General features: G+C 47.6%; 1 protein-coding gene across 2 annotated transcripts in view; it reads left to right on the forward strand.

The window, feature by feature from the left end:
• The window catches only part of LOC138283443 (gamma-crystallin 1-like), a 241,402-nt gene extending 221,216 nt beyond the window's left edge, over positions 1 to 20,186 (forward strand). For both annotated transcript variants that reach the window (XM_069221394.1, XM_069221395.1), the window contains one exon: positions 19,820 to 20,186. In XM_069221394.1, coding sequence (XP_069077495.1) covers positions 19,820 to 20,092 — 273 coding nt within the window. In that variant the 3' untranslated portion in view covers positions 20,093 to 20,186. The remainder of the gene's footprint in view (positions 1 to 19,819) is intronic.
• The last annotated feature ends 2,023 nt before the right edge of the window (positions 20,187 to 22,209 follow it).

Below are 22,209 nucleotides of genomic sequence, written 5' to 3' on the forward strand. Positions count from 1 at the left end.
ATTACCGAAAAGTACTCCCCAATTTCTGAGTCTGCCATGCTGCCCAGTTTGGGGACAATGCTAAGATGCAAACTCTTCCTCCTTTCTAAAGGGGGCCCAAATTAGCGATGCCAAGGAAGCATATTACCCTCTGAGCCTTGTCCCCTGTGGCCTCTCCCACCTCCCCCCTCCTCCTCACCATCCAATCCTTTCTGTAGTGAAATCCCCAGACGGTGCGTCCCCTGCGTCCCCTGCCGCCTCCCCCCTTCTCCCCCTCCTCCTCACAGTCCGATCCTTTCTGTAGTGAAATCCCCAGCCGCTGCGTCCCCTGCGGCCCCACCCCCTGCCTTCCCATTCGTCCAGCCCTCCCTCCTCCTAGCTGCTACTCGCTCCCTCCCCCATTTATGGCAGCCGCGGCGTGGACGCGTGCAGTGGGCGCGCCAAAGACAAACCCGTCTGCGCCCGTCCGTGCCAAGTCCGTGCCCAGCGCCAGTCGCCCTGGCCCTCTCAGACAAACCTACTCCCCCCTCACCCTCCACTCACTCAACCCAGGCCCTCGCCCCACCTGCACCCTTTCCAGCCCCAGACACACTCATGGCCCCTTCACCTGCCTCACCTGTCATTTCTCCTGCTCCTCATCCCTCACGCCACACACCAACCATAGCAACCCCCGACAACACACACAACACCCCCAATGCAATACACCCCTGCTCTGCCCCCACCCCCACCAACCAGCCCTGCAGCACACCACCCCACAACCAGAACACAACCCGCAACAACACCCTCATGCACCACACCAACACCACCCACCACAACCACCTCAACTGCCTGCTCCTCAACACCCGCTCCCTTCACAAACATGCCATAGAACTCTGGGACCTCATCACACTCACCTGACACCACCTTCCTCACGGAAACCTGGACCAACCCCTCCTCGGAACCCGACACAGCCATCGCCACCCCCAAGGGATACAAACTCCAACGCAAAGACCTCCTCAACAGGCCAGTTGGTAGCATCGCCATCCATCAAAGTCACCACCAGCTCCCAAGACACTATCGACAACACAGAACACATGCACTTCCTAATCCACATTAACAACAACTCCACCCTCAGAGGTACACTTATCTACAGACCACGCCCCGCCTTCTGCAACACCATCAGCTCGCATGCCCTCACCTTCCACAGACTACCTCCTCCTCTGTGATTTCAACTTTCACTTGGAGATCCTCCAAGACCACAACTCTACCTCCCTCATAGACAACCTCACCAACCTCGGACTCAAACAACTGGTCACCGCACCCACCCACTCAGCAGGACACACGCTTGACGCAATTTTCACCTCAAGCCAACACATAGCCTACACCCACACCACCGAACTCCTCTGGACTGACCACCTCTGCGTCCACTTCTCCTTCACCAAATCCCCCACACACCATCATCAACACACCACACCCTACCGCATGTGGGACAAGATCCCCACAGAACGCCCGAACTCCCAACTGGCTCACAACCCCCCCCACACCAATGACCCTAATGACCCCAACACACGAGCACACAACCTCTCGAAATGGATCACTACCTGGGCAGACACACTAGCCACCCTCAGAAAACACATCGCCACCCGCAACATCAAGAACGCCCCATGGTTCATCCCCGAACTCTAAGTGCAAATGCCGCCAAGCGGAGAAAATATGGCGACAAGAGCCCTCTACAACCAACTTCTCCAACCTCAAAGCCACCATTCGCACCCATCACCAACTCATACGCACCGCCAAAAGAGATCACTACAAGACACGCCTTGACAACAACTCTCAAAACAGCAAAGAACTCTTCACCATCATTAATGAACTAGCCAAACCCAAAGCCAGCAACATAGACCCCTCACACATGTGACGCCCTCTCCAACCACTTCCACCACAAAATCCTGAACATCCACAACAGCTTGATACCACACACACCCACCACACACCCCTCACTCACCCAACTCAACCCCCACTTATGATCCCCCCACCACACTCACCACCTGGGCCCCCACCACACACAAAGAGACAGGAAAAACCATAAACTCCATCCACCCCGGATCCCCCTCCACATCACGTCTACAACAAAGCCATCCCAACCATCGCCCCCATACTCTGCGACATAATCAACTCCTCTTTCGACTCTGCCACCTACCCAGACCCCTCGAAACATGTGGAAATCACTGCTCTCCTAATCAAAAAACCAAAGCCGACCCGGAGTCCCTCTCCAACTATCGCCCCATCTCCCTCCTCCCTTTCCCCGCCAAGGTTGCAGAGAAACTAGTCAACACCCGCCTATCCCACTTCCTCAAAGAAAACAACACTCTTGACCCCTCACAATCCGGGTTCCACAAGAACCACAGCACGGAAACCACCCTCATCGCATGCACTGTCGACATCAGGACCAAAGTCGACAAAGGCGAGACCGTTGCACTCATCCTCCTAGACCTCTCTGCAGACTGTGACACTGTCTGCCACCACACACTCCGCACACGCCTCCACAACATAGGAATTTGCAACAAAGCCTTAGACTGGCTCACCTCCTTCCTCACCGACTGGACCCAGAGAGTCCGCCTTCCACCTTTCCACTTAACTGCTACCAAGATCATCTGCAGAGTCCCCCAAGGGTCCTCCCTCAGCCCCACACTCTTCAACATTTACATGATCCCCCTAGCCAACATCCTCTGATCACACGGAATCACTATCCTCTCCTACGCAGATGACACCCAACTCATCCTCTCCCTCAACCGCAACCACACCACCGCCAAAAGCAACCTACACGCTGCTCTCATCGACACCGCCAACTGGATGACAACTAACCACCTCAAGCTTAACTCCAACAAAACCGAGATCATCATCCTCGGCCCCAACAAAACCATATGGGACAACTCCTGGTGGCCCACCGCCCTATGCCCCGCACCCACCCCTGCAAACCACGCACGTAACCTCTGTATCATCCTGGACCCCTCCCTCTCCATGACACAGCAAATGCTCTAACCTCCTCCCTCTTCCACACACTCCATACTCTAAAAAAAAGTCCTTCAAATGGATTCCCCCTGAGAACAGGACGACAGTCACCCATGCACTCATCAGCAGCAGACTAGACTACGGTAACGCCCTCTACGCCGGCACCACACTCAAACTCAAACGCAAACTCCAGAGAATCCAGAACACAGCCGCACGCCTCGTCCTTGGCCTCCCCCGCCACAAACGAATCTCACCACACCTCAAATCCCTATAGACAAGAGAATCACATTCAAGATCCTCATCCACGCACACAAATCCCTCCACAACACCGGCCCAACCTACCTCAACAACAGAGTGAACTTCCACACTCCCACCCGCAACCTCCGATCAGCCGACCTCGTCCTAGCCACTGTCCCCAGCATCCAACGCACCACCACAGGAGGCAGGTCCTTCTCCTACCTCGCCCCCAAAACCTGGAACTCCCTCCCCACCAACCTCCGCAAAACCAAGGATCTCCTGCTCTTCAGAAAGAACCTCAAGGCATGGTTGTTCGAACAGTGACCCGCCTTGCCCCTCCCCCTTGACCCCCCCAAGCACCTTGAGACCGTCACGGGTGAGTAGCGCGCTCTATACATTTTTTTGATTGATTGTTAAATATTTTTTCTGGGTTCAAGCAAGCACCTGAGCCTTTGGCTTCTTCAGCTGCACAAATAATCTTTGTTAAGAGCCCCAGGATGTACAGGACATTGTCCTGACAGGAGACCCATGCTCTATTGACCCCTTTCCTTGGGTCATTCCCCTTTTTACTCAAAAAGTCATATGTTTGGGATCCCAGACCAGAGTCATGGCTGCCTTATAGAACTCTGCTCCCATTTTTGTATCTGGTTGCCCTGTCTATTGGTGCCTTCATTTTGGCTGCAACATAATTAGCAATACATTCAGGCAGAAATCATTCTTATGAATTATGATGTTAGATAAGGTGTGGGTCAAACATAGTGTTGCCCTCAACATTGAGAAAAACCTTCTGAGATAAATCAATTTTAGTTTTCATAGGAACAGACAAATTCACATTGCCATGGAACATATCATAATAAATGTAACCATTACGACAAACATCTGGTACCAGAATGGTGAGTGTTACTAGTATACCGAGGTATGTTTTTAAACATGTTTCCAAGTACATCACACACACATGCATTTCACATCATTGTACTATTGTTTGCAAGTAATTGTTAAACATGCTTGAGTCCAGTGCAGATGTACACCAACTATTCAGAGGATGCCAGGTAAAACTGTGTCTTACCTTTGGTTTCCGTGAGGACGAGGTTGATTTTTATCTTGATCCCATGGCAGCAGCAAAGGTAGTACTTTCAAGATCGTAATCATGGCGTCAGGAAATAGGAAACTATTTTGTGCTTATATTCCTCTGAATCCGCCAACTCAGGTGGGGCGGTTTGGCTGTCACAGTTAGGTTGGCGGGAAGGCACATTGTGATTGCCTAGGTGGCAAAATGGGCTGGAGTCCCGCCGCCAGCCATTTTTCCCTTTTGCACCATCAACATGGTCGGAGATTCATGGCAGTGGCTGGTTCATCAGCAGTCTTTCTTCTATGGGATCGCCAACATCTAAATTGGAGGGTCAGACTGCTGAGTTGACCGACAGGGAATCAAATGGTAAATCAACGGCAGGACCATTACTGCCAGGATCTAAATCAGGCCCTCAATTTGACTTTTGTTGAATTATGATGAAAACCAGATTCTGAATCAAATCTACTGCCTCCTGTACCTGTGATATTAATAGGTGCCCCATTTACATTGTGTTTTCCAGGTAAAGGCTCATTCATGTACCCTTCACTCTGAGGAAAGCTGCTACTGGTTTAGGAATTTTGTAAAGCACCACAGTAGTGATGGCAGACTGAAAGGAAGGAAGTTGAATCTGTGTGTGTGATCCCCCCACCCCCCAAACAAATTGTAGATACATCCTTTGTGGATGGAAGATGGGAGTAGTTAGATATTTATCTTTAAGTTCCAATGTTATCATCCAATCTCCCAGCAAGAGAATATACCTTAGGGGTTATGGGCCTGCGCTTGGTTCCATTTCAGATTCCTGTTTTAGCTAGACATCTTTTTTAAATGGTGAATATTTACATATTTTCCACTAATGCAAGAATGTGCGGCAAACACATTTATTTTTGGTAGGCATTGTCACCCTGTAGACTGCACATTTAGTTCTAGGGTTGTACAATCGGAACACAATGCCCATGTTTTATTTTCTGTGCTCATTTATGCTAGACAAACCAAAGAATCTGTTCTGCACCTGTCACAGTGCGATAAGGACAGTATTTTATATTATATACAGCATCCATGCTAGGTTCAGTGAGAGGATCACTTCTTGCTGGAATTATCATGAAAGCACTGTGAACTATGAATGAAAAGCAGCCCTGCTACTCTGACCTTCATACTGCAAAGGAAGATAGCCTGTACACCTAGACCAGCTTCCTGACACCTAAGAACAAGGTTTTGGGGGTTAGACTATCCCAACGGATCTGGCAGAGGCTACACCCGCTATGCTTTCTTTAGTGTAGTTGTTAGAGACAGATAGGAGTAGAGTAACGTTACTAAAGATTTACACAGTTGAATTGTTTGCATTTTTCACCATTCTAGTATTGCTGATTACAGTAATGTGTCAAATCTGCCTAATAATTGCAGCTCACACTTTCTTTGCAAGAATAACATATTTCCCCAAAAAAATTTGAAAATGCATTTTTGTGTCTTTCTTATGTATGTATACTTTGGGCATGAAAAAGTAACAAAAGGGTTATTTTTGTTTCCACAAATTCATTGGGAATCAGAGTAGTCATGTCCGAGGTTCCCAATCATATCTATTAACCTGGTAAGATTAGGGATTTGTATGTGGTACTGTGAGCTAGTCAAAACAAGCCAACATGTAATGATGATATATGTAGACTCTATATTGTAAAGTTCTTGTTGACATATAGTCAATCCTAATAAACTCATATGAACCGTATAAAATAGGGCTACCACTATCTCCATTTTGAAATTTTTGTAAACTATGAAATGATTTGTGTTTCTGGTTTATTATTGACCCAAATTTGTTCTCTTTTTTCTGGACTAGAAAGCATTTTTCTGGACCAGAAAGATATTGCTGTTAAGACACTTTGGGTGTAACCTGCATTTCTCCATCGCATCCTTGTAAAGGAGTTCCTGGAATTCCTTGGATATCAAGTCCATCTCTTCTTTGGAAAGGACATTGGAAAGGGTGCTTTCTGTTGATTATGTGGGATGGGCAGAAAACCTTTTTGAAGCCCTCATACAGTCTGAAGTATCCAAGGGCCTTCTGTGAGAGCCTCTCACTCTTGAACAAGAAAGGCCAAACTGCCATCCACTTTTATAGGGTAAGAAATCTAACCTTAGTTTCCCCCTCCCCTTGCTTGTCTGCCAACTGGGCCAAAATATCCACCTCTCTTCTTTGCAGAAGAAGGTCAGTCTGGAAAAAACTGCACTGGTGACCAACGTGGGGTCTGTAGAAGGTCCGTCAACTATCGACTCAAACCTGTATATCAACTGACCCAGGGAAAGGCCCACACAAAAACACTTGCATAAGGGATGAATGTGTTTTATGTAAAGTAGTAAAAGCATGCACATACTTCTTTATCTCTTTGACAACTTAATTACCGAAAAGTACTCCCCAATTTCTGAGTCTGCCATGCTGCCCAGTTTGGGGACAATGCTAAGATGCAAACTCTTCCTCCTTTCTAAAGGGGGCCCAAATTAGCGATGCCAAGGAAGCATATTACCCTCTGAGCCTTGTCCCCTGTGGCCTCTCCCACCTCCCCCCTCCTCCTCACCATCCAATCCTTTCTGTAGTGAAATCCCCAGACGGTGCGTCCCCTGCGTCCCCTGCCGCCTCCCCCCTTCTCCCCCTCCTCCTCACAGTCCGATCCTTTCTGTAGTGAAATCCCCAGCCGCTGCGTCCCCTGCGGCCCCACCCCCTGCCTTCCCATTCGTCCAGCCCTCCCTCCTCCTAGCTGCTACTCGCTCCCTCCCCCATTTATGGCAGCCGCGGCGTGGACGCGTGCAGTGGGCGCGCCAAAGACAAACCCGTCTGCGCCCGTCCGTGCCAAGTCCGTGCCCAGCGCCAGTCGCCCTGGCCCTCTCAGACAAACCTACTCCCCCCTCACCCTCCACTCACTCAACCCAGGCCCTCGCCCCACCTGCACCCTTTCCAGCCCCAGACACACTCATGGCCCCTTCACCTGCCTCACCTGTCATTTCTCCTGCTCCTCATCCCTCACGCCACACACCAACCATAGCAACCCCCGACAACACACACAACACCCCCAATGCAATACACCCCTGCTCTGCCCCCACCCCCACCAACCAGCCCTGCAGCACACCACCCCACAACCAGAACACAACCCGCAACAACACCCTCATGCACCACACCAACACCACCCACCACAACCACCTCAACTGCCTGCTCCTCAACACCCGCTCCCTTCACAAACATGCCATAGAACTCTGGGACCTCATCACACTCACCTGACACCAGCTTCCTCACGGAAACCTGGACCAACCCCTCCTAGGAACCCGACACAGCCATCGCCACCCCCAAGGGATACAAACTCCAACGCAAAGACCTCCTCAACAGGCCAGTTGGTAGCATCGCCATCCATCAAAGTCACCACCAGCTCCCAAGACACTATCGACAACACAGAACACATGCACTTCCTAATCCACATTAACAACAACTCCACCCTCAGAGGTACACTAATCTACAGACTACGCCCCGCCTTCTGCAACACCATCAGCTCGCATGCCCTCACCTTCCACAGACTACCTCCTCCTCTGTGATTTCAACTTTCACTTGGAGATCCTCCAAGACCACAACTCTACCTCCCTCATAGACAACCTCACCAACCTCGGACTCAAACAACTGGTCACCGCACCCACCCACTCAGCAGGACACACGCTTGACGCAATTTTCACCTCAAGCCAACACATAGCCTACACCCACACCACCGAACTCCTCTGGACTGACCACCTCTGCGTCCACTTCTCCTTCACCAAATCCCCCACACACCATCATCAACACACCACACCCTACCGCATGTGGGACAAGATCCCCACAGAACGCCCGAACTCCCAACTGGCTCACAACCCCCCCCACACCAATGACCCTAATGACCCCAACACACGAGCACACAACCTCTCGAAATGGATCACTACCTGGGCAGACACACTAGCCACCCTCAGAAAACACATCGCCACCCGCAACATCAAGAACGCCCCATGGTTCATCCCCGAACTCTAAGTGCAAATGCCGCCAAGCGGAGAAAATATGGCGACAAGAGCCCTCTACAACCAACTTCTCCAACCTCAAAGCCACCATTCGCACCCATCACCAACTCATACGCACCGCCAAAAGAGATCACTACAAGACACGCCTTGACAACAACTCTCAAAACAGCAAAGAACTCTTCACCATCATTAATGAACTAGCCAAACCCAAAGCCAGCAACATAGACCCCTCACACATGTGACGCCCTCTCCAACCACTTCCACCACAAAATCCTGAACATCCACAACAGCTTGATACCACACACACCCACCACACACCCCTCACTCACCCAACTCAACCCCCACTTATGATCCCCCCACCACACTCACCACCTGGGCCCCCACCACACACAAAGAGACAGGAAAAACCATAAACTCCATCCACCCCGGATCCCCCTCCACATCACGTCTACAACAAAGCCATCCCAACCATCGCCCCCATACTCTGCGACATAATCAACTCCTCTTTCGACTCTGCCACCTACCCAGACCCCTCGAAACATGTGGAAATCACTGCTCTCCTAATCAAAAAACCAAAGCCGACCCTCTCCAACTATCGCCCCATCTCCCTCCTCCCTTTCCCCGCCAAGGTTGCAGAGAAACTAGTCAACGCCCGCCTATCCCACTTCCTCAAAGAAAACAACACTCTTGACCCCTCACAATCCGGGTTCCACAAGAACCACAGCACGGAAACCACCCTCATCGCATGCACTGTCGACATCAGGACCAAAGTCGACAAAGGCGAGACCGTTGCACTCATCCTCCTAGACCTCTCTGCAGACTGTGACACTGTCTGCCACCACACACTCCGCACACGCCTCCACAACATAGGAATTCGCAACAAAGCCTTAGACTGGCTCACCTCCTTCCTCACCGACTGGACCCAGAGAGTCCGCCTTCCACCTTTCCACTTAACTGCTACCAAGATCATCTGCAGAGTCCCCCAAGGGTCCTCCCTCAGCCCCACACTCTTCAACATTTACATGATCCCCCTAGCCAACATCCTCTGATCACACGGAATCACTATCCTCTCCTACGCAGATGACACCCAACTCATCCTCTCCCTCAACCGCAACCCCACCACCGCCAAAAGCAACCTACACGCTGCTCTCATCGACACCGCCAACTGGATGACAACTAACCACCTCAAGCTTAACTCCAACAAAACCGAGATCATCATCTTCGGCCCCAACAAAACCATATGGGACAACTCCTGGTGGCCCACCGCCCTATGCCCCGCACCCACCCCTGCAAACCACGCACGTAACCTCTGTATCATCCTGGACCCCTCCCTCTCCATGACACAGCAAATGCTCTAACCTCCTCCCGCTTCCACACACTCCATACTCTAAAAAAAAGTCCTTCAAATGGATTCCCCCTGAGAACAGGACGACAGTCACCCATGCACTCATCAGCAGCAGACTAGACTACGGTAACGCCCTCTACGCCGGCACCACACTCAAACTCAAACGCAAACTCCAGAGAATCCAGAACACAGCCGCACGCCTCGTCCTTGGCCTCCCCCGCCACAAACGAATCTCACCACACCTCAAATCCCTATAGACAAGAGAATCACATTCAAGATCCTCATCCACGCACACAAATCCCTCCACAACACCGGCCCAACCTACCTCAACAACAGAGTGAACTTCCACACTCCCACCCGCAACCTCCGATCAGCCGACCTCGTCCTAGCCACTGTCCCCAGCATCCAACGCACCACCACAGGAGGCAGGTCCTTCTCCTACCTCGCCCCCAAAACCTGGAACTCCCTCCCCACCAACCTCCGCAAAACCAAGGATCTCCTGCTCTTCAGAAAGAACCTCAAGGCATGGTTGTTCGAACAGTGACCCGCCTTGCCCCTCCCCCTTGACCCCCCCAAGCACCTTGAGACCGTCACGGGTGAGTAGCGCGCTCTATACATTTTTTTGATTGATTGTTAAATATTTTTTCTGGGTTCAAGCAAGCACCTGAGCCTTTGGCTTCTTCAGCTGCACAAATAATCTTTGTTAAGAGCCCCAGGATGTACAGGACATTGTCCTGAGAGGAGACCCATGCTCTATTGACCCCTTTCCTTGGGTCATTCCCCTTTTTACTCAAAAAGTCATATGTTTGGGATCCCAGACCAGAGTCATGACTGCCTTATAGAACTCTGCTCCCATTTTTGTATCTGGTTGCCCTGTCTATTGGTGCCTTCATTTTGGCTGCAACATAATTAGCAATACATTCAGGCAGAAATCATTCTTATGAATTATGATGTTAGATAAGGTGTGGGTCAAACATAGTGTTGCCCTCAACATTGAGAAAAACCTTCTGAGATAAATCAATTTTAGTTTTCATAGGAACAGACAAATTCACATTGCCATGGAACATATCATAATAAATGTAACCATTACGACAAACATCTTGAGATGCAACCATTGGTCTCGTGTCGAAGAACTCAGATGTGAATAATGCTAAGCAGAAGAAATGCCCACACTAGTTTGTGGAATGAAGCCACACCATCTGTGCGTCCTTGCATGCCATAATACACAACAGTGCTTTGATTTTTCTAGTTTTTTACCCCCTGATTCTGAGATTGTAATTGTATTTATACACAGCTTACTACCCCTGATGAAGCATCAAAGTGATTTCGGTGAGTGCATCCTACTCCGGAACTCAAAGGGAATTATTGGTGAATAGGTACACAGAAATACAAGTTAATTTGAGCAGTGGAGATGAGTGTCTGTTAGGTGGATTGAATAGAAAAATGAGGGGATAGAAAATGGAAGATTCTAGGAAGTGTTAGTTGGGAGATCATAGCAGTAAATTGAGGGTTGGGGTGAATAAAAGGAGAGACGGAGGCAGGAAAGTCAGTAGGAAGGAATTAGGGAGATCATAATAATAAAATGAAGTTTGGGATGAGTCAAAGGAGAGATGCATGAGGGAAGAATTTAGTAGGATTATTTGCGAGATCACAGTAGTAAACTGAGGTTAGTGTGAATCAGTAGGGCTAGAGAAGGAAAAAGTCTAGGAAGGGTTATTTTAGGGATCATAGTAGTAGAATGATGGGATGAATAAGAGAGTGGAGATAGAGGATAGATTTAGAGACGTCTAGTGGACACAGTAGTGCATTGGAGAGTGATTTTTTTTTTCTCTTGTACAATAGGAGTACAGTAATATATAGATACATGATGACGTAGAAAGAGCATATAAAACAGAGACCCATGAGCATCTAATTAAACAACTTTTATGCAATGACCTATACATGTGTAAAGCATCGAATTTTATTTATATATATATATACTGTATATATATATATATATATATATATATATATATATATATATTTTGCCAGTAATATATCCATTTGTAAAGCAAGTCAAAAGAGCATCTATTATTTTAAAAACCATTGTTACAACTATATATTTATATATATATATATATATATATATATATATATATATATATATATATATATATATATATATATATATATATATATAAAATTAAATTATAAATGTTTACATACACAGGGATATGCTGTACATTACTGTCTGAGTATGGTGGTTATGTAGGAAAGAGGCAACTTTTGATTAGTCATCCAAAGATAAGATAGTTATCCGTGGATATTATATTTGGGGTAATGAATTCCATAGTTTGACTGCTTGAATAGAGAAAGATGTATCACCTTTTGTTAGAAATGGGGTTTTTGGTTGGCAGTCAGGTTACCCCCTGTCCATGCAAGGACCCTCACTCTTGTCAGGGTAAAAGAGAATCACCCTCAGCTAACCCCCACTCACCCTCTTGGTTGCCTGGCACGAGCAGGCAGGCTTAACTTCAGAGTGCTAGGTGTAAATTATTTGCACCAACAAATACAATAATTCAATGAAAACACTACAAAATTACACAAAACAGGTTTAAATAAATAGAAAATATTTATCTAAATAAAACAAGACCAAAAAGACAAAAAATCCACCATACACAAGTCAAGCTAATAATTAAAAAGCAAAAAGAGTCTTAAATTCATTGACAAACAGATAAAACACTGTTAGCGTTAAAATGTACTAGGGTTACTAGGGTTGCATTAAAATAACACGCACGGGCGAGTGTGTGTTGAAAAATGTAAGCGGTGCATCGATCTTCAACCGCAAGCGAGCTCGTGCTTCGTTTCTCCTTCTCCGGTCAGACCGGCGTGCATTGTTTTCCCTCCCCGCAGGGGAGCGATGCGTCGATCCAGGCAGCCCACGGGTCCAGGCAGTCATTGCGTAGTTTTTCCATGCCCAGCAAGGTTTGCGTAGAAAATCCTGTTGCACAGTGATAGAAAAAGTGCGCTGTGTGGGTTGTGACAATACCAGCCTCCATCAGCGATGCAGCACATCGTTTCTCCAGCCACAAGCGTCAATCTCCCAGCCACTTTGCGTCTCGGAGGTTGCGTCATAAATTTCCCTGCACGGCAGTCTGTGCGTGGTTTTTCGGTCTTGGTCTGCCAGCCTCACCTGTCAAGGCCCTAGGAACTGGATAGGGCACCACTTGGCAGGGCAGGAGTCTCAGTAGAGAGTCCAGGTGCTGGCAGGGGAAATCTTTGATGGCCCTGAGACTTCAACAAGAGGAGGCAAGTTCAGGACAAGCCCTTGGCGAGTTCTTCACTAGCAGGAAGGCACACAAAGTCCTGTCTTTGTCCTCTTGCACAGGCAGAAACAGCAACTACAGGATAGCTCCACAAAGCACAGTCACAGACAGGGCAGCTCTTCTCTAGGCAGAGATTTCTCTTGATTTCCAGAAGTGATCTAAAATCTATGGTTTTGGATGCCCATTTTGCCCTTTGAAGTAGGCTTACTTCAAAGAAAACTCTCTCTTGAGAGCCAGGCCCCAGACATACACCAGGGGGTTAGAGACTGCATTGTGTGAGGGCAGACACAGCCCTTTCAGATGTGAGTGACTACTCCTCCCCTCCCTCCTAGCACAGATGGCTCATCAGGATATGCAGACTACACCCCATCTCCCTTTGTGTTACTGTCTAGAGAAAGGTGCAAACAGCCCAACTGCCAAACTGACCCAGACAGGGAATCTACAAACAGGCAGATTGACAGAATGGTTCAAGCAAGAAAATGCTCACTTTCTAAAAGTGGCATTTGCAAACACACAATCTTAAAATCAACTGTACTAAAAGATGTATTTTTAAATTGTCAGCTCAGAGACCCCAAACTCCACATGTCTATCCACTACCAAAGGGAATCTACGCTTTAATCATTTTTAAAGGCAGCCCCCATGTTAACCTATGAGAGGGATAGGCCTTGCAACAGTGAAAAACACATTTGGCAGTATTTCACTGTCAGGACATACAAAACACATTAGTATATGTCCTACCTTAACTATACACTGCACCCTGCCCATGGGGCTACCTAGGGCCTACCTTAGGGGTGTCTTACATGTAAGAAAAGGGAAGGTTTAGGCCTGGCAAGTGGGTACACTTGCCAAGTCGAATTGGCAGTTTAAAACATCACACACAGGTGTGCAGGTCTGAGGCATGATTACACGGCTACCAATGTGGGTGGCACAATCAGTGCTGCAGGCCCACCAATATCATTTGATTTACAGGCCCTGGGCACCTCTAGTGCACTGTACTAGGGACTTACCAGTAAAACAAATATGCCAAACATGGATGAACCAACCAACCATACAATTTACACAGAGCGCATATGCACTTTATCACTGGTTAGCAGTGGTAAAGTGCTAAGACTTTAAAAGCCAACAACAGCAGATCAGAAAAAATAGGAGGCAGGAGGCAAAAAGATTGGGGGTGACCCTCCAAAAGGGAAAAAGTCCAACAACTTTTGTCTTTTTCTTGTATGGTCGGGTTTTGGGGGCGAGGTGCCAATCTTGAGTGGAGATTCTTTTGTTGAATGTATTTAGTGATTTTATTCCTGAGAAAAAGTTGTGCTGTTCCATATATTGCTATGTGGGTGATAGAGAGCAGCTTGAAGGTGGATCTTCTGGCAACCAGTAACCAATGTAGAGCCCTCAAGGTGGGGGAGAAGAAAGCCCCCTGGTTCACCACTGAACTCCAAGCCTCCAAACTTGAATGCCGCAAAACGGACAAAGCTTGGCGACAGGAACCCTCAACCACCAACTACTCCACCCTCAAACCCACCATTCGCAAACACCACCAACATATACACACTACCAAAAGAGCATACTACAAGGAACGCATAGACAGTAACTCTCACAACAGCAAGGAACTCTTTACCATCATCAAAGAGCTCTCCAAACCCAAAGCCAGCAACATCGAACCAACACACACACACAACTCCTTTGCGACTCCCTCTCTAACCATTTCCACCGCAAAATGTTATACATACACAACAGTTTCACATCTCATGCACCCGCCACACACACCACCGACTTGATCAGCAAAGACCCCCCACCCCCCCAATTTACTACTCACCTGGGCCCCCTACTAATGACGTAGAAACTGAAAAAACAATGAATTCCATCCACTAAGGCTCCCCTCGGACCCCTGCCCCTACCGCATTTACAACAAAGTCAGCCCAACCATCGCTCCCAAGCTTCGCGGCATAATCAACAGCTCTTTTAACGCCGCCACCTTCCCAGACCCCTGGAAGCACACAGAAATCACTGCTCTCCTGAAAAAGCCCAAAGCAGACCCTGATGACCTCACCAACTACCGCCCAAATTCACTCCTCCCCTTCCCCACCAAGGTCGTGGAGAAACTAGTGAACACCCGCCTGTCTCACTTCCTAGAGGAAAACAACACACTCAACGCCTCACAGTCTGGGTTCTGCAAGAACCACAGCAAGGAAACCGCCCGCATCGCATGCACTGACGACATCAGAACCAGAGTCGACAAAGGCAAGACTGTCCCACTCATCTTCCTGGACCTCTCCGCTGCCTTCGACACTGTCTGCCATCAAACACTCCGCACATGCCTCCACAACGCAGGTATTCAACACAAGTCCCTAGACTGGCTGACCTCCTTCCTCACCGAAAGAACTCAGAAAGTCCGCCTCCCTCCCTTCCACTCCACAGCCACGAAAATCATCTGTGGAGTCCCCCAAGGATCATCCCTCAGCCCCAGCGTATAGACTAGAATTGTGGAAAAGTCCCTCTGGAACAGTATTTGTCGTGAAAATCCAAATATTAATAGTTAGATGAGAAATAAGGTGAACAAGATTGCATCATAGTTGATCCACTAGATTCTTTGTTTATTGCGAGCAAATTAATTCCAAAATTAGTAACATCAATGATAAGTCCGTAGCCACGACACAGAAGCATCAGCAAACTCGAGTTTCGCCCCTAAAAGGCACGTAAGCCAGAGCTTTCTCAAGGCATTCAAATAGAGTACAGCAATACAAGTCAAACCAATTATTTCGGAATAAACATGGTATGAGTTCTTAATCTCGAAAAAACAAGAACATGCCAAGAAACGCGTCCGTCTCCTGATAAAGACCGGGACCTCAGCCCCACCCTTTTCAACATTTACATGACCCCGCTCGCCAACATCCTCCGACCACACAGAATCACCATCATATCCTACGCAGACGACACCCAGCTCATCATCTCCCTCACCCGAAACCCTACCACTGCCAAAACCAATCTCCACGCTGGATTCCTTGACACCGCAACATGGATGACAGCTAACCACCTCAAGCTCAACTCCTAAAAAACCGAAGTCATAATTTTCGGCCCCAACAAAACTATATGGGATGACTCCTGTGGGCCCACCTCCCTAGGCCCCCACCAACACCCTCAAACCACGCACGTAACCTCTGCATCATCCTGGACCCCTCCCTCTCCATGACCCAGCAAATCAACGCCATCACCTCCTCCTGCTTCAACACACTCCGCATACTGCGAAACACCTTCAAATGAATACCCATAGAGACCAGAAAGACCGTCACCCACGCACTCATCAGCAGCAGGCTAGACTACAGTAATGCCCTCTACGCCGGCATCACACTCAAACTCAAACGCAAACTCCAGAGGATCCAGTACACAGCCATCCGCCTCATCCTGGACCTCCCACGCCATGAACACATCTCCCCACACCTCAGGTCCCTTCACTGGCTTCCAATCGACAAGAGGACCACCTTCAAAATCCTCAACCACGCACACAAATCCCTCCACAACGCAGGACCAACCTACCTCAACGAAAGAGTGAACTTCCACACTCCCACTCGCCACCTCTGCTCTGCCTACCTCACTCTCGCCACAGTCCCCCGCATCCAACGCGCCACCTCCGGAGGCAGATCCTTCTCCTACCTCGCCCCCAAGGACTGGAATTCCCTCCCCACCAACCTCCGCAAGACTCAGAACCTCCTGCACTTCAGAAAGAACCTCAAGACGTGGCTGTTCGAACAGTAATCCACCCCCCCACCACCAGCGCCTTCAGACCCTCACGGGTGAGTAGCGCGCTCTATAAATGTTTTTGATTGATTGATTGATTGATTGATATGGTAAGGAGTGGAAGTCATTTTGGGAGTAGAAATGAGGGTGGGAGTGTGCACAATGGTGGGAGTAGGAGCACAAATAGAAATGGGGATACAGGAGAGGTAATGGTATGAGCAGGGTTAGTTGAGGTAGTGCACTTCATTACAATACATGGATACCTAACCATTCATTAATTGTAATAGAAACACACTTTAGGTGGACTACTAAACATCGAGACCACAGCATGACAGGAAAGAGAAACTACTCCTGCAGTTGGGTCCAATTTTTGAAGAAAGCTTTCATTAAATAGTGGGTGAAGAAGCAATGGCTTATGGAGGGTAAACCAAAGAGCATTTGTGCATTTCTTTTTGTTCATCACATGACTTCTGATAGGCAACTAACAGTCCCTGTAGGCCATGCCTAAAAAAGCTAAGTGTAAAGGTTTGATCAGCTCCAAGGAACTATGGGGGTCATTCCGACCCCGGTGGTCAAGGACCGCCGGGGCCGGGGTTGGCGGGAGCACCACCAACAGGCTGGCGGTGCCCCGCAGGGCATTCTGACCGCGGCGGTTTGGCCGCGGTCAGAACAGGAAAACCGGCGGTGTCCCGCCGGTTTTCCGATGCCCTGAGGAATCCCCCATGGCGGCGCAGCTTGCTGCACCGCCATGGGGGATTCCGACCCCCTCACCGCCATCCTGTTCCTGGCGGTTCCGACCGCCAGGAACAGGATGGCGGTGAGGGGTGACGTGGGGCCCATGGGGGCCCCTGCAGTGCCCATGCCAATGGCATGGGCACTGCAGGGGCCCCCGTAAGCGGGCCCCACATAGAATTTCAGTGACTGCATTGCAGACACTGAAATTCGCGCCGGGTGCAACTGCACCCGTGTCACCCTTCCCACTACGCCGGCTCCATTCGGAGCCGGCGTCCTCATGGGAAGGGGTTTCCCGCTGGGCTGGCGGGCGGCCTTCTGGCGGTCGCCCGCCAGCCCAGCGGGAAACACAGAATGGCCGCTGCGGTCTTTTGACCGCGGTGCGGTCATTCGGCGGTTCCCGCCAGGCGGGCGGCTCCCGCCGCCCGCCGGGGTCTGAATGACCCCCTATATTCTTCTCATTATAAGTGGCAGGGTAAAGTTAGGCTCCCTACTTTTGTGATATTAATTTGTGTCAGTCAAAACAGTTTTCTATTTCTCAATATGACTGTTGACTAGTATGAGTTATACTGAAACCCATAGAACTGCTTGAGTTCACAGTAAGAAACTCGATATGGCAATTGGAAATTGAGGCCCTGATTTAGACTTTGGCGGATGGATTATTCCTTCACAAACATGATGGATATCCCATCCACGTATTATGATTCCATTATAGCCTCTGGAAATTGTAATACGGTGGACGGGATATCCGTCATGTTTGTGACGAAGTACCGTTGGCCAAACTCCCAATCAGGCCCTGCATTTTTGGTCACAAGTTAATGGCATGGAACATGATAAAACAACCTAAGTACAGATAATTTATATTGTGGTCACTGCAGATGAAAGGCAATTAAACCCATTTCGTATTTAAAAAAAATATATATTTGGGTTTCATGTAGTGTTTTGACAAAACCAATTGTGCAGGGTTTTAGCTATTAAAATGATGACGTTGTTTGGTGTTTAACTGTTGCAAGATTTAGTGTGACAAGATAAAGAAAGTACTAGTTCTAGTGTGATAATCTTTTATTATTTGTATTTATCCATGTAATTGTAACGTTATTAATATGGTGTAATCATAGTGTGAGAGCAGAGACAGACCTATGATTTCTGTGGCACCTGGCAGTGAAAATGAGAACATGACTCAACGTATTTTTTACTGTTATCTGTGTATGAGTTCAAAAAAAAGACCATTGTCGCACTCCAATATATATATATATATATATATATATATATATATATATTCCTCCACACAAACACAAGTAAAGACGCTCCAGTAGATTAAATGTGTATTTAGTTTCATTCGGATGTTCCACGGAACGGGGTGACTTAGTGATAGAATCAGTCAGAATAATACATCACAAAAACCATTAAAGTAACAAGAAAGGAAAACTCTCAATACAATGAATATAGCATACTGCAGAGCTACAATCCAAGAAGGGTTTATAGTTTTCATGTAGCAAGGCAAATGATCAAATTAAATGGAATTCCTGATCCACATCAGACTTATAGTCCTGTGTATCTGTTTTTCTCTATATTTAATTATGAATGGTTGTAGTGTTGGAATAATGGCAGACCCGAGGCTAAGTAGAGCAATGGTATGGAAATAGGATGCTTGTGTGCAACTCAGGACTGCCTAGTAACTTTGTCCGAGGCCCCAAAGCATGTATGAAAGTAAGTACGTCTGGAGCATCCTGTTTTTCTCCATCCATTTAAAAGATGGGTCAACCTGTTGTTGGCTGCTCTTCCAGTCTGCCATCCAGAAATAAGACAACAAGCAGGTGTTTTTCATGAGAAAGCCAGGCAAGTGAATAGGATGAGGAGTGCAGATCTTGGCTGACATGCAGTTCTCTGCTGGAACCCCCCTTTCTGTCCTTTGTGTCAAAGTTTCTCAATATCTTCACTAACTGCTCTTAATATTTATAAGTAGCATATACAGCAGTTCAGCAACAAAGCATCCTTTGGCAAAGGTTATATGTCCCTACAAACATCAGAAAGTAGCCAACAAACAGAAAAATACTATGAAAATCGAGTCGAAGGGATCTTTGGATGGGAATTCCTAGCTTACCCAAAAAATTGGATTGGGATAACTTTACTGATTTTATGCTGATTGAAATAGTTCCAGTGTTGAGGGGGTGTGCGTAGCGCATTTGGAAACAAACCAATATCTGTTCGTTAGAAGCCATAAAGCTGTCTGAAAAATATTGGAGTGGTGTGAGGGTGCACCCAGTCGAAACTGTCCTGATTGCCAAAAGGATAGATTGTTGGGTCTAAAGTACCTTATTTATAATGTTTAATTACATATTTATTACTTGCAATGTGCAAAAAAGACCTGGCATATTTAACTTTTTACTCTGGATATTTTGTGCTTTGATGCAGCATCGGCGCACCTTCAGGATTAGAATCTACGAAAGGGAGCAGTTCAGAAGCCAAATGATGGAGTTCACAGATGACTGCCCTCATGTTTATGAAGATTTCAATCACCACGACATATATTCATGCAATGTGCTTGAGGGTTATTGGATATTCTACGAGCAGCCAAACTACACAGGGAGGCAGTACTTCCTCAGACCAGGAGAGTACAAGCGATACAGTGAATGGGGAGCCACAAATCCAAGGATCGGCTCTTTTCAACGTGTGGATTATCACTGAAATTCTACTGTTATAGTATCAGATTTTGCATTGCATGCTTAAAGGTTACAAAAAGTTTTTTTTTCAGAACAAAATTGTGTTCTGTCACGTTATTGTGGGATTTGTTCAATAAAATCACAATTGGTGAATGTTTTCTCCCTAGTTTTTCCAAGCTGTAAAAGTTTAGAAATGTTGCCAGTTCCGAAGCATTTCTAACCCTTCCTTTCTTATGCCATTTTGTTGATCCTGCAAGGAAGCCACTTTGTACAAGTCCTTATTTGTTGATAGGCGCTATCCAGGGATCTGCTTGCAAGTGAAAATCTCTTAGAGGCCACACACTTCTTACCTCGAATATTTTCTGCCACATTGCTGCAGAATACCTAAAACATCAGTGAATTGTCACAAAACACCCACTAAGAAATCCACTGCAGATTTGGAGAAAGCCTTCCATTCCTGGAGAAGGACAGATACATAATGGTGAAAAATAAACAAATGTCGCACTTGACAGACCTACACAAAATCCTGTTAAAATCTGCGGTCCCCCTAGAGAGTGCTGCTTAAAGAAGCATTGGCAAATCCAATAGGTCTCACCTATTATTTTTATCCATGTGCTCAGGAGAGAAGGACAAAGGTTTAGATTAAGGACAGGCAAGAGTGGGTGGGGAAGCACACGTACAACAGGGTGAGTAAGTGGTAATGGCTGGGACAAGAACATGGACAATAGAGGGTGGGCAGGAGGGACTCATGCAGGCACACGAACAATGGGGAGTAGGGAAAGCACACATGGACAAAGAAGGATGGGCGAGAGGGTCTGAGGCAAGATCATAAACTACAGAGGGTGAAAAAGGGGCTGTGGTGAGCACACAAGCAACTGATAATTGGGCAACCATGCAATAATGAAGGGTAGGTGGGAAGGACTTGGGAAGCAAAGAAACAACCACACAAACAATAGAGTGTGGGTGGAAGGGGCAGTGAGAAACTAAAGGACAACAGAGGGTGGGTGGGAGGCGTTGGGAGAAGCACATGCCCAACAAAGGATGGGCAGGAGAGGAATCACAGAGGAACATGGGGGGGGGGAGTACATGAGGAATTCAGCTAAAAAACACATGAACCCTTATGAAATGCTTAAAGTTTAAAAGAAGTGGCACCTGAAACAGTGAGCAGTCAAAGGACACAGTAATACGTCCATGCTCCAGGGGAGGGACAAACAATAAGAGGCAGAAAAGCCTACATAAGCTAACAAATAAGGAGCAAGCAAATGAGTGACACTGAAACCAAACAGTGGTAAGCAGTGGGTGGTGTCTAAGCCAAATCTAACCTAACAAATGACAAAAGACCCTTTGAAGGCCTATGTAAAACACATCACGATCCCCCACAATGACAGGCAACCATCTTCAGTTGGAAACAAGTTCTCTTTGATTCTGATTGGACATTGAAATCAGGTACAAAAGTAGGATGCAAACAAAAGACACTACAATCTCAGGGAGTATTCCAGTGCCAAGCAATTTCCCGAGATGAAACACCCACTACTGGCCTATCAAGACAATGTCATTCCCTGTAAGGAGCCGCAGTCCTCTGTAGTCTGCCCCATTGGCATCTGGCTTCTTATTGGTCTCCAGATAAATAGTCTGAATTATGATCCAATATGGTACACAGAGCTTATGTATCCCCTCATCTGTCCTACCATGAAACCCTCTGACATCTGAGGTGAAATTATTTCCTCGCCATCTCTTTGCTGGAGCCCAGGAGTCCCCTGCAAGGGATAAATGAAGGCAAAGTGTGGGATCTATAACAGTGCCTATGAGAGCCTGAAAGGACCTAAATCCTGAACTCCTGCCTTACATTTGTCTTTTTGCACATCAGTAGAATAAAGAGATATCCTAGATCAACTCAAAATGGAACAGTTATCCTGCTCCAGAAGTGACTTCCAGGTCCCTGGGGGCCCGCCCTGGAAGTGTCAACACTTCCAGGAGTCACATTACCATGTTGGGTCATGTGTGGTGTGACATCATCCTAGTCACATGCTCCTGGCCCTGCCACATGTCTAGGGCCGGGCATCAGACCCCAACAACCCACAGCCTCTGAAGATCATGTTACCATGATGTGATGTAGAGCATTACATCCCTTTTAGATGCGTA

The sequence above is a fragment of the Pleurodeles waltl genome, chromosome 3_1 (genome assembly GCF_031143425.1).
Source record: "Pleurodeles waltl isolate 20211129_DDA chromosome 3_1, aPleWal1.hap1.20221129, whole genome shotgun sequence".
NCBI classification, from domain to species: Eukaryota; Metazoa; Chordata; class Amphibia; order Caudata; family Salamandridae; genus Pleurodeles; species Pleurodeles waltl.